Genomic DNA, 14,254 nt, shown 5'->3' with positions numbered 1-14,254 from the left:
TTTTCTTTCTTTCTTTTTTTTTTTTTTTTTGAGACAGAGTCTTGCTCTGTTGCCAGGCTGGAGTGCAGTGGCATGATCTTGGCTCACTGTAACTTCTGCCTCCCAGGTTCAAGCGATTCTTCTGCCTCACCCTCCCAAGTAGCTGGGACTACAGACACACGCCATCATGCCCTGATAATTTTTTTTGTATTTTTAGTAGAGACGGGGTTTTACCATGTTGGCCAGGATGGTCTCCATCTCTTGACTTCGTGATCTGCTGGCCTTGGACTCCCAAAGTGCTGGGATTACAGGCATGAGCCATTGCACCTAGCACTTTAATCTTTTTTCTTAGGTTAAAATAAAATCTGTTCTCTCAGTACTTACAGGTTACAGAGAAGCCCCATAAATCATTCCTTATGCTAAATAATTTCAGAGCAAAAGAATCATTTAGACTAAACTTTAACTCAGGTGCCAGAGAAGTGATCATTTTTATTGAGAAGGTTCAACTGTTGCCTAGAGCATTAGTAATAATCTTCAAAATCCTGATAGATTCCAGCAGTATTCTAGCATTGTTAACTGTGGTAAGGAGTGGCTGAAAGTCATTCCGACTAATTTGTTTCAGGAGTCTCTAAATCATGGAGAGACTTGGTTCCAGGCCTGTGCCAGTCCCTTATGACTTCCCACAAGCAAAACAGCTTCGTTTAGCTTAGCTCTTGCCTCAGTAGTAGTAAAATGTGAAGACTAGACCATTGAATGCCAGGTGTTTTGTGACCCTGCAAGTCTCCATGGATGCATTATAGGAAAGACTCAATCTAGGACCACTGAAGAGCTTCTAACTGAAGGCAATGGAGAGAACTGATCAAGACCCCATGCTTGGGAGTCAGACTACCTGCTTTCAAGTTCTGGCTCCAAAGGCTGTGTGACTTTAGCCCTGCCACATAATCACTCTAAGCCCCTGGGTCCTCCTATATAAAATGCAGATAACCATACTACCTACCCTAGGGCTGGGAGGGATAAATGTGCTAGCACATGTAAAGCATTCAATGTCCTTTTCTTTCCTCTTAGGGATTGGTAATGTTAAATTGCTATTGATTAAAGTGCAGACTGTTGGCCTGCACAGTGGCTCATGTATGCAATCCCAGCACTTTGGGAGGCTGAGGTAGGTGGGTCACTTGAGGTCAGGAGTTTGAGACCAGTCTGGCCAACATGGTAAAACCCCGTCTCTACTAAAAATAAAACAATTAGTTGGGTGGGGTGGCACCCACTTGTAATCCCAGGTACTTGGGAGGCTGAGGTGGGAGGATTGCTTGAACCTAGGAGCCAGAGGCTGCAGTGAGCCGAGATTGTACCACTGCATTCCACCATGGGTGACAGTGAGACTTGGTCTCAAAAAATAAATAAATAAATAAATAAAAGTAAAGTGCAGAGTCCTAGACACAGAATCCTAATCATTTGCATTTTGTAGTGCTTTATAATTTCAAAAGATTTAGCTACTACTTCATCTCATAGGTAGTAACAGAAAATCTGTAAGGTAGAAACAGAAGTTGCTATATTTTTATAGGTTAAAACATTTAATAGAGCAATAAATTTCAGAGACAGTTTTTAATTGTTCAAAGTCAAGTGTCTAATAAATGCTAGAGCTAAATTAACTTTTTATGGTGCATATGTACTTCAGAACATCATGTTATACATGATAAAAGCATATGATGTTATTTATCTGTCAATTTTTTAAAAAAATGGTAGGGCCAGAATTGAACTCAGGTATTCTGATTTTAAGTACGTGGAGGGGGAGAAGGTGTTTATTATTGTGTCAATGAAATCCGAGCTCGAGATATCTTTTTCTTTCATTTTTAATATTATAAAGGTAATGCCTATTTACTTTATAAGAATAAAGAAATGCATATTAACAAATAAAAAGTTTCACAAAATTCTTAACCTACCCGTGAAATTTACTGTTAACATTTTGGCAAATATCCTGTCCTGAAATATATTAATTTTTTTTCTGATGGTTCTGAATTTGGGGCTGTTAATTATAAAACAGTTTTTGATGCTCATATGTTGTGATGATATTGAATCTGAGAATATCCACAGCTTCAAATAGAAAGCCAGAGCTCTGTGATTTCAAGGTGCTATTTAAATAGCTGAGTTTGCAACTACCTGTCATAAATGAAGCGGCAGGGAAAGAAGCCAGGTTGTTGCTTTTTTGGTTTTTGTCTTTTCCTCCCTAATAACCATAGTTACACTGAGTCCAGGAGGAGAATGACTTAACTTAGATCCCCAAGAGCCTGTAAGCCAAGGCTTAACCCCACACTGAAAATATTTTCAGAGTAGGCTCATTCGTGGTAAGTGAATGCCACATTTAAAGTTGGTAAAGAGAAAGAGTGTCAATAGCTTGGAGGTAAATATGTGGTATTTTCATAAACATCTTAAATACGTTTTAATTATTTTTCTCACAATGAATTAGGAGACAGAAAACCGGGCTCTGATTCTTAAGATCCGTATTCTGCAGGAAGAGGTATGTCAGAATCATTAAACACTGGCATAGACAAACATGCACATCACATCATGGGTTATGGCTGTGGGTTAAATAAAAATCATGTGGATAGTCAGGCTCCTTTGGCCAGAGAGCAGGTTGATTTGTCAGATTACAAGTGAGGAGGAGTGGATGGGATTTTCATGTCTGAACAGAGGAACTAGTGCTTTTGCAATTATTCTTGGAAGAAATGGGATTTAAGAAATTCAAATTTAAGATGAAATACAATGAACCCATCTAAAAAAAATACGTAAATCAAGAAGGAAGCTATGGATGTTATCTAATAATTTTCCATTATAATTCCATTGAACAGAGTGACAAAATCTTGAGTATAAGATGCAGATCTTAAATTCACTGAAAAAATGACCTTGGAAAAACCATTTATCTTTTCTGGGCTAACAGTATCTATTCCATGGAGTTATTTTTGAGATTAACTAAGATAATTCATGTGAAGCTGTTTGGTAAACTACAATGTACCTTATAAATATTCGGAAATAGTATAATCTCAAAGAAAAAGACTATAATTTTTTTAAAGCAACAAAATTGAAGCATTGAAAGAACAGAACAAGCTACTTAGTAAGTTACTGTTTTGCAGGGAAAATTCTATCTTGTATAATAGATACCATTTTAATATCAAGTAGCATGCCAGTTTTTAAATTTTGCTTTTATATAAGGCTATCAGAAGTATTTATGAAGCTGTGCTGCACAGTCTAGAGAGTTATCAAAATGTGGGCCAAGTGGGTATTTTAAATTTTTATAGTGGATTGGAAAGGAACAATTAAAGATTGGAAAGAAAGCCTACATTAGATTCAGAGCTGTTACAGCCTCAAGGCCAGGCTTTTGTGAAACCAGTGCTTTAAAATTAAACTTCTAATGTAAAATATTTTTCTCCTCTTATTTAAATGACCGACAAGCATCAAAGAATTGTATCAAACCATTTCAGAATTGAGATAAAGGAAGATTTAAAGCTCTTCATCATGCAATAGCATTGCAATTATTGACTTACATTAGAAAAATGAATATAAGTGTTGCAACTAGCTAAGATTCCTTTGGGAGGGAAAAATCTGATGCATTGTGAAGAGTAACATCACAATGGTTTGGGTAGTGAATCACTTTTATTCATTCATTCATTTTGTTCATTCAACACATACTCATTGGAAGACCTCAGAGCTAATCTAAGTGCTGAATATATGAGCTTAGCAAAATAGCCCATGTGGAACTAGTATGTTAGATGGTAATAAGAGCTATGGAGAAAAGAAAAGCAGAACGCAGAATTGAGGCAGAGAGGAGTGCAATTTAAACTAGGGAGATTAGGAAAAGCAGCCTTATAAAGCTAGTCCTTTGATTCAAAGCTGGAAAAGGAAGTTTATCTGTGAAAGAGCCTTCCAGGCAGAAGAAATAGTAAGCTCAAACTCGTGAGGCTGCAGCCTGCCTGCTATTTTGGAGGGACAATGAGGCCAGAGTCTGGAGCAAAGTGAACAAGTAGCAAGAGATGCAGGCCAAGAGCTGGCGGGGCCAGACACCAGGGGCTTACATAGGCATTGCAAGGACTCTGGTTTTTTTTTTTTTTTTTAAAAAAAAGAACACTTGGGTGAGACAGGAGCCACTCACTGAAGGGTTTCGAGCAAAGGAGTAGTATGATCTAATTCTGTTTTAACAAGACAACTCTGGCTGCTAGGTTTAGAATTCATTGTAGCAGGGCAAGAGAAAAAACAGGAATATCCATTAGGAGGCCCTTGAAATTATCCAGTCAAAAGCTGAGGGGGGCTTGGACTGAGCAGTTGCGGTAGAGATGGACAGAAGTGTTTGGATCAGGAAATGCTTTGTAATATATCCAAAGATATTTCTTATGCTTTCAGGTAAGAAGGACATTTTCTTCTCATTGTTTCTAGTGTCTCAGTGAAATACAAAGCAAAATTGTCAGCGAAGAGTGTGGATGTTAAAGGAGGTATTGGAAATTTGAGGACAGAGAAGGAATGAAATGGGCTAGGGGTTGGAAAACTTTTTGTAAAAGTCCTGATTATAAATATTTTCAGGCTTTGCTAGCCACAAAAATTGCCTTTGTGTCAACTACTTACCTCTGCGTTTGTATTGTGAAAGCAGTCATAACCAGTATGTACCCAAATGGGCACAGTTTGCTCTGATAAAGCCTTATTTACAAAAACAAGTTGTCAGCTAGATTTGACCTTTAGGGTGGAGTGAGGGGGGTGGGCATAGTTTACCACATCCCCTGATTTAGGTAAAAGGCAGTATAAATATACCAGGATTATATGACATGATCACCAGTAAACACTGAGTATAAAGGTCATGAATTAAACGTGTGACCTGTCTGTTCATGCTTTCTTTTAAGCATGTTCATCTGAAAGGGTGCTGGCGTAGAGTGGGCGGTAAGTTAATTTAAGTAAATGCTAAGAAGCAGGAGTTAGGCAGGGAATTGAGGCATTTGGAAGGGAATGATTATAATGATTGTCCATGGAAGAACTGAAGCTAAGTAAAGAGGGGTCTGAGTTCATGGGAAGGTTGAAGGATAATGAAAAGGTGGTAGGATCAATGGATTGCAGTTTCCAGGAGGGATTGAAGGTTTGTTGATAAAAAGGAAGTAATCTGGAAAGGCAAGAGGTGGTTGTTGAAGAGTGGGATGCTTGCAGTTAGGGTAATGGGGGGGCTGCAGTGACCGGTAATAACAAGTTTGAACTTGTGACCGTGGGAGTGGTGGCTGAGGTTGAATGGAATATAAAAAGGCAGTACTGAGAGTGATGAAATAATACCTCCTCAAAGAGAATTTGATTGTCATCATCTTTTATTTTTCTTGGTGCTAAATCCAAGAATACTGTCTTTTACATTAGAATATAAAGAACATCATGGATATAGACAGATTGGAAAAGAAGATTGAGGAGTTGTCTAAAACTGAGACAGAGCACCAAGTAAGCACTTCCCAAATACTGGTAAAATATATATATATTTTTTGTCAAACCAATATTCTTCTATGAAGATGTCTATGCCTCATTGACAAACTAACCTTTGGTTATAAATTCTGAAACTTGTAGTCTACAAAATATTTGAGTTATATAAAAGTCAGTTTCCTTTTCCTTCTTTTTTTTTTTTTTTGCAACTGCTTTACCTTAAGTTTCATCAACTTAAAATATACAAGTCAGTATGTTTTAGTACATTCACAGAGTTGTGCAATCATCACCAGAATCAAATTGAAAACAGTTTCATCACCCCGAAAGAAATCCCTTTAACGGGAACCACTTCCCATCTTCTCCCCAACCCTAAGCAATCACTAATCTATTGTCTGTCTCTATAGATGTGTCTATTCTGGACATTTCATTTAAATGAAGTCATATGTGTAGCCTTTTGTGTGTGGCTGATTTCACTTAGCATAATGTTTTTAAGATTCATCCATATTGTAGCATGTATTACTACCTCTTTTTATGGCTGGGTAATGTTCTATATGGATATGTCACATTTTGTTTGTCCACTCAGTTGATGAACGTTCAGGCTGTTTTCACTTTCTGGCTATTGTGAATCATTCACTTTCTGGCTATTGTGAATCATCTGCTATGAACATTTGTGTACAAATTTCTTTGTGTACATATGTCTTGATTTCTCTTGGTTGTAGTATATACCTAGGAGTGAAATTACCAGGTCACTTGATGTTTCTATGTTTGTTTGTTTATTTATTTATTGAGACAGACTTTTTCTCTTGTTGCCCAGGCTGGAGTGCAATGGTACAACCTCAGCTCACTGCAACCTCTGCCTCCTGGGTTCAAGGGATCCTCCTGCCTCAGCCTCCTGAGTAGCTGAGATTATAGGCATATACCACCATGCCCAGCTAATTTTTGTATTTTTGGTAGAGGTGGCATTTCACCGTGTTGACGAGGGTGTTCTCGAACTCCTGACCTCAAGTGATCTGCCTGCTTTGACCTCCCAAAGTGTTGGGATTACCATGCCCAGCCTTGTTTCTATGTTTAACCTTTTAAGGAACTACCAGGCTGTCTTCAAAGTGGCTGCATCATCTTACATTCCACCAGCAGTACATGAGGGCTCAAATGTCTCCACGTTCCTGCCAAAATTTGTTATTATCTTTTTACATTATATGGTAATTTTTACTTTAATTGTATCTGATTTTATAAATTTCTAAATCAGGAAAGATTTCAAATATTGTACCTTCTTTTTATTTTGTTTTTGTAGTTCTTCAACCTCAACCTCAGATATTGTACCTTCTTTCTTTTTTTTTTTTGAGACAGAGTTTCACTCTTGTTACCCAGGCTGGAGTGCAATGGCGCAATCTCGGCTCACCGCAACCTCCGCCTCCTGGGTTCAGGCAATTCTCCTGCCTCAACCTCCTGAGTAGCTGGGATTACAGGCACGCGCCACCATGCCCAGCTAATTTTTTGTAGTTTTAGTAGAGACGGGGTTTCACCATGTTGACCAGGATGGTCTCGATCTCTTGACCTCGTGATCCACCCGCCTCGGCCTCCCAAAGTGCTGGGATTACAGGCGTGAGCCACCGCGCCCGGCCTATTGTACCTTCTTAATGCTAAACATGAGGCAACAGGGGAAAAAAATTTATCCCTGATTAAATTAAGACATTATACCTTACAAAAATATTTTTTGTCTAGATAGTGTCTAATTTTGTCTTTATTTCGTACATATTTTTATTATCTGTCATACATTCTTATCAGGAAACAGATGACAATGACTAGTAAATTCATGAATTTGTGTCATGCTTATTGTTATCTCTAATGGTTTATTTGAGAAATACTTTGAGGTACACGTCTGAAATGATGATATAGTTACATTTCATATTTATATGTAGAATTTTCCAGTTTCCTGGCAGAAACTAACATTTCATGTGTGTGTTTACATATTTATATAGAAAACAACAGTTATAAACATCAAAATTTTAAAAAATTAACTAATAAGTAATTAATTAATTTAAAGACAGGATCTCACTCTGTCACCTGGGCTGTGGTACAGTGGCACGATCATAGTTTTTACTGCAGCCTTGAATTTCTAGGTTCAAGTGATCTTCCCATCTCAAACTTCCAAGTAGCTGGGAGTACAGATGCATACCACCATGCCCAGTTAATTTATTTTTAAATTTTTTGTACAGATGAAGTCTTGCTATGTTGCCCAGGCTGATCTTGAACTCCTTGCCACAAGTGATTCTTCTACTTGGGCCTCCCAAAGCATTGGGATTGCAGCTGTAAGCCACCGTGCCCAGCCTTTTTAGACATTAAAATTAATTCCACACTAGGAGTGGCTGTCTTTGAAAAACGCAACTGTGATGAACTAGTGAAAAGAGCCAGAAGACACGGGTTCAGATCCTGTCTTTTCTACTTAAAAATTTTATAACCTCAAGCAAGCTCTAAGTCTAAATTTTCACATCTAATAAATGCCTGTGATGTTTCTACCTATTTTACAAGTTTGTTATAAACTCAGCTGATGATGTGATTATAGCCAGTATATAAGATTATGATGATGATTCTGCTTCTGACCATGATGATTATTTTTCCAGGTTTTCAATTCAGTTGATATACATATTTATTCATTCTATAATATGTAGCAGCATATGCCAACGAGCTTGCTTTTGATTTGAATAAATGGATATATCCTTTATGTTCGCTTAACTAAAAGAAATCTTAAGCATTTTTAAACTATTTTTTTTTAATTTTAAGTTTTAGTTGTAGAGATGACAGTCTTACTCGTCTCCTGGGCTGAAGTGCAGTGGTATAATCATAGCTCACTGCACTTTTGAACCCTTGGGCTCAAACCATCCTCCAGCCTCAGCCTCCTGAGTGCCTGAGACTATAGGCATGTGCCACCACGCCAGGCTAAACTATGTTTTTAAAAGGGGAAGATTCTTCTATATGTCCTCATGGAATCTCTGTCTTCATATTCTACATAGACTTTTTATTTTCACCAAAAAAGTGAAGATTTTGAACATTCCCTTATTATGTTAAGTGTGGAATGGTGGGAAGGGCACTTGGCTGGAGCTGTAGACTTGCTTTCTAAGCTCATCTCTGCCATTGACAGTGTGTGACATTGGGTGAGTCTCTGGGTAGTGTGGAGCTTTGGTTTCCTCACTGATAAAGTGAGACCAGTGACTTCTGCCTCTAGAGATGGATGGGAAAATTCTTTATAAAGTGAAAAATGTATGCATGTTAAAGGTGCTTCAGAAACACCTTACTGAATGATTTTATGGCACTGTCCCTTTACCGAAGCAATGTCCTAACAGCCTTCCCTAAATTCGTCTCTTTTCAGATGCAGTTACACATATATGAGAATACTTTGCTTAGTAAAGATACCAGTTTGCAGAAGGTTGGTATTGTTCCTTCCCACAAAGGCCCTTGGAATTGGCTAGCTCTCTCCAAAGCATGAAGGAGGTGGCCATTTGTTTAACTGCACCCCTACTAAAGGATCTGATTCTTTTTTTTTTTTTTTTTTTTTGGAGATGGAGTCTTGCATTGTTGCCCAGGCTGGAGTGTAGTGGCGTGATCTTGGCTCACTGCAACCTCCATCTCCTGGATTCAAGTGATTCTCCTGCCTCAGCCTCCCGAGTAGCTGGGATTACAGGCATTTTATCACCATACCCAGCCAATTTTTGTATTTTTAGTAGAGACAGGGTTTCACCATGTTGGCCAGACTGGTCTTGAACTCCTGACCTCAGGTGATCCACTCACCTTGGCTTCTCAAAGTCCTGGGATTACAGGCATGAGCCACCATGCCCAGTCTAAAAGATCGGATTCTAATATGATGTCATGAGACTTTCCTTTATAGTACTTTATAAAAATAAGTTTGAACATACCTTCTCTAAATTCTGGTGGTGTTCATCCACATATGTGACAAATATTAGTGAGCCAGCCTACCAGTCACTGGCTAGATAGCGGTGACATTGTTTTAATTTCTAACAACATAAATGAGCCTGCAGCCATTCATTTTAGGGTGGAAGAAGAATATATACCCAAATTATTTGAAACCTAATTTAATTGATTGGATAGTTACATAGATAGATATTATTCTATTTATTCTTGTTTCCTGCGATTGTAGGCAAGGATACTTGCTACAAAGGTGCTGGTTACAGTAGCTTAAGAGACAGGGGAAGGAACACAGCCTAAGTCAATAATCTTCCACAGTTCATGACAGGGAAATGAAGAAAGAATGCTACTTGCCACTCTTCTTTTCCCTGAACATTTTGGAGTTTCAAAGGAAACATGTACCTTGTAGACTGACTGGAATATGACTATTGTCCTAACTTGATTTCTTCATTGTGGGTGTTCTCTATGTAATGATATTGTGATAATAGTGGCTACTCAGTTCCTCCATGACTCTGGTCTTCCCACCATTCTGCACTCCTGCCCAGCATTCATCAGGTATTGATTGATCATCTGCCATGTGCCAGCCACCATGCTAGCCACGGGATAAAATTAGAGGTCAGGTACTCACTACATGTATCTTTTGGTCTTGTAAAACAAAACAATGATTTTGAAGAGGTATCATTAGAACTGGAAAAAATCGGATGTCTTAATTTCATTAGTCATTTGCAAGACTGATTTTTTCTTAAACACATCATGGGCTGGGCGTGGTGTCTCACGCCTGTAACCCTAGCACTTTGGGAGGCCGAAATGAGCTGATCACCTGATGTTGGGAGTTCAAGTCCAGCCTGACCAACATGGAAACCCCATTTCTACTAAAAATACAAAATTAGCTGGGTGTGGTGGTGCATGCCTGTAATTCCAGTTACTTGGGAGGCTGAGGCAGGAGAATCGCTTGAACCTGGGAAGCGGAGGTTGTGGTGAGCCAAGATTGTGCTACTCTGCTCCAGCCTGGGCGACAAGAGTAAAACTCCATCTCAAAAAATAAAATAAAACAAAACACATCACGATGATAAATGTAATTATGATTTGGGCTTAGGAATCACCTTTTAGACTTTGATTCCACTGGGTCAGATAAACACAGATTTTATTGACACCAGCTACATATTACTGCCTTTTTGTCCTTGTGTGTGTGTGTGTTTTTTTTTTTTTTTTTTTTTAAGACAGAGTTTTGCTCTTGTTGCCAAAGCAAGAGTGCAATGGTGCGATCTTGGCTCACTGCAACCTCCACCTCCCAGGTTCAAGTGATTCTCCTGCCCCAGCCTCCCTAGTAGCTGGGATTATAGGCATGCACCACCACACCTGGCTAATTTTAGTAGAGATGGGGTTTCTCCATGTTGGTCAGGCTTGTCTTGAACTCCCAATCTCAGGTGATCTGCCTGCCTCAGCCTCCCAAAGTGCTGGGATTACAGGCGTGTGCCACCGTGCCCAGCCATCCTTGTGTGTTTTTAATCACAGACACTGACTGGTTCAGTTTTCCGATAGTGAGATTGGTAGAATTGCATGATGATTGGGCATTTACAGTTCTTTTGTGGCTCACATCAATAGTCTAATAAATATGATTTGGTGGACCCATTACTTTTTTGCTATTATTTCTCTCCTACTTTTCAGAAAGGCTTATATATAGAAGAACTTAAATCAACCATCATAGAATATGGAAGCATTATAGAGGTATACTTGTCATTATTATTATTAATGTCACAGCTTGCAAGGTGGGCTTGTTCAATGTAAATTCTCAGTAGAGTAACATGTACAGCCTAATGTTGTGTGCAATTCCAGAATTTACAAGGAGATAAAAATAAACTGGCTCATGACTTACAGCACTTGCAACAGGACCTCATCAGGTAAGTAGACAGCAACCCTTGCCAGCCTCCTCTCTTGTGCCTCTACCCTATATCATTGGCCAATTGAGCTTTGTATGTGCCATCTTATTTTCCTCTATACCTTTGTATGTGATATTTTCCCTATTTTTCTCTGTGAGAACTCCTTTGTGAGTTTGCTATAACCACCCCCCCCCACCCACGCCTCCCTGATTGTCTTAGCTCAGACTGCTATGAGAAAATGCCATAGACTATGTGGCTTCAACACTACTCATCTATTCAGTACCGTTCTGGAGGCTGGAAGTCCAAAATCGGGGTGCCAACAAGCTTGAGCTCTAGTGAGGGCCCCCTATGAGGTTGCAGATTGCTGACTTATCCTTATACCAGCGTGGAGGAAAGGCAGCTAGCTAACTCTTTGTCTCCTTCTTCTAAGGACAGTAATCCCATTCATGAGGGCTCCAACCCTCATAACTTAATTACCTTCCAAGGGTTCTATCTTCAAATACCGTCACATTGAGGTTAGGATTTCAATATATGAATTTTTGGGGGGTACACAAACATTCAGTTCATTGTGTTGACTTTCCCTTGCTTTTCCCTTACCCTGGAATAAGTAACCATTATTATTATTATTATTTTTTTGGAGATGGAGTCTAGCTCTGTCCCCCAGACTGGAGTGCAGTGGCGCAATCTTGACTCACTGCAACCTCTGTCTCCTGACTTCAAGCGATCCTCCTGCCTCAGCCTCCCAAGTAGCTGGGACTACAGGTGCATGCCACCATGCCTGGCTAATTTTTGTATTTTTAGGAAAGACAGGATTTCACTATGTTGGCCAGGCTGGTCTCGAGCTCTTGACCTCATGATCCACCCGCCTCGGCCTCTCAAAGTGCTGGGATTAGAGGTGTGAGCCATCGCTCCCAGCCTAAGTAACCCTTTTGAATGTAAGCATGGCACCTTGTTCTTGCCCCTTTCCTAACACACATCATCCTGTATGATAATCATTTGTTTCTGAATGTGAGTAATATTCTAGCACAGGATGCACAAGAGCCACCCAGATAACAAAAATGTGTAAAGTTAATGGAATATGCACACACCTACATTATGCAAATGCCAAAGGTGAAAAGTACATTATTCATATAAAGGTGAGGGGGCTACTCTGTTTAGCTCCAACTAATTGTGACATCAAAACTATGGACCTAGTTTGGCCACATTTTCTGATTTTGCAAGAAAAGCCAGAAGTCAAGGTTTTTAAGTGACATTTTCTGATTTTTAACTTTTGGCGCCAATTCTTTTTAAAAAAGTGGCTGGTTTGTGACCTCCTAGACTGACTAGTCTGTGCAGCTCCTGGCAGACAGAGACTATTTCTGACCTCTCTCCATATTCCCAAGCACGTTACATAATCGTTGGCTCACATGGGTGCTGACTGATAGTTGGAAATGAACCCTATATTCTAGAGACTTAAAACGTAATGTTGGAGATATACCTAACTAGACTCTTGTTTTTATTTTTTCAAGAAATGGGATCCAGTTGAATGTTAGTGGAGAGCGTAATAGTATCATCTCTGAAGGAGACAAGTCTTTACATTATGAACTCGCTCTTGCTCAGTCTGCAGAGGTAGGTCATTATAATAAGATGGAAAGCTTTAAAAAATAACTACCCCATGTGATAGCTTATGATTAAATGAAGGTTTGCAGCTTGCTGAAAACTACCAGGGACACTAAGAGAATGTACTCATAGTACATCCTCTTAGTTTCTTAGCTTGGGGAGAAAGGACCAATTTCAAGTTATAGCCAAAAGCTACAGCAAGGTTGAAGGTTTGTGGAAGTATACATTCAGGGACTTTGAGACTTAGAAATCTTTGTTTTCCTAACAGGACAGACTCCTTGTCCTAATCCCCAGCCTGGGGTTCCAAAGGTAGTAGTAGAGATCCATGAGTTATTTTTTAGAATTTCTCAAACCCTCAAAGTAAATGCATTTATCGAAAATAAAGATGCCCATACACAACACCAAATGTATTTGCTTTAGATTATAATTGTATCCACCCAAATTAATTGATTTTTACATTCTAAACAAAAACTAACATTTTCTTACATGTGTTTTGGTTAAAGTGGCAAGATGAATTGATTAGTTTAAACAATTTCCATTTGGTTGATAGACCCAGTACTTTATAACATGGGAAGAAATAGTTTAAAAACCTTCTCTGAGATAAAGACATTCTGACTCCCCTATGCTATATTTTCATTCTTTTGTATTTTCCAGTTTTGTGCTTGTTAAGTTCAGAAATGCTTTATTTAGCAAATTGCTTTCTTTTCACCATTTGATGGTCTCTTCCTATCTGTGGACAATGGATATGTCAGAATGTTCTCCTGTTGACAGCTGTGATGCGACCTTGAAAGGAGAGATAGAATGCCTTTGGGCAAATGCTGTTTGAATTGCTTCTGCCAAGGATGCAGGGACAACATATGCTGCCTTCATCTGAAGCCGTCTCCGGCAGCCCTGGACATTCTGCTGAGGGCTGTGCTTTCCTAACATTCCGTTTCCAATACTCATCATTTCACTGTGTTTTTGAAAACAAGCCAAACTGCCAGACTGAAACTGTGGCAAATCTGCCGCAGCAGTGTGTTTTTATCCTCAGTCCTCTGAGATAATAATGATGTCAAGATGCCAGCCCAAAAAGTTCTATAGTTTCTAAAGGGGGGGTTATCCGCCAGCAAAGTTCTGGCTCTGAGGTTTACCCACTGATGAGTTAGGAAGTTTGTCTTCTAACTAGAATCTTGAAATAAGAGTCCTGTGATCTTTTCAACAGACAGCAAAAAGAAGGCTTGGGTCATATATTTAAAATATGACAGGAGACAGAAACTTTGAGAGAAGTATAGGGAATGTACTTTGTGACGCATCATATGGTCTTTTATGAACTGAAGGGAGACAAAAGAAGCCAACCTGTTTTTAGTGGGATTGATTGAGCAGCCCTTCTCCACCAGTTTCTTCCCCCTGGGTATTTCTTTACCTATTTTTATGTTAAAATTAGAGCCATAACAGTTTAT

At 39.1% G+C, this 14,254-nt stretch overlaps 1 protein-coding gene across 1 annotated transcript in view; it reads left to right on the top strand.

The window, feature by feature from the left end:
- LOC116557713 (lymphoid-restricted membrane protein) overlaps positions 1–14,254 on the top strand; it is an 89,018-nt gene that overhangs the window by 20,377 nt on the left and 54,387 nt on the right. Inside the window, exons 8-13 of the mRNA XM_032287279.1 lie at positions 2,444–2,494; positions 5,359–5,436; positions 8,783–8,839; positions 11,005–11,064; positions 11,173–11,237; positions 12,725–12,824. Coding sequence (XP_032143170.1) covers positions 2,444–2,494; positions 5,359–5,436; positions 8,783–8,839; positions 11,005–11,064; positions 11,173–11,237; positions 12,725–12,824 — 411 coding nt within the window. The remainder of the gene's footprint in view (positions 1–2,443; positions 2,495–5,358; positions 5,437–8,782; positions 8,840–11,004; positions 11,065–11,172; positions 11,238–12,724; positions 12,825–14,254) is intronic.

The sequence above is a fragment of the Sapajus apella genome, unplaced genomic scaffold (assembly GCF_009761245.1).
Source record: "Sapajus apella isolate SASKATOON/1434 unplaced genomic scaffold, GSC_monkey_1.0 scaffold2, whole genome shotgun sequence".
NCBI lineage: Eukaryota > Metazoa > Chordata > Mammalia > Primates > Cebidae > Sapajus > Sapajus apella.
Note: the sequence above shows the minus strand (reverse complement) of the source record. Positions and strands in the feature narration are given on the sequence as shown.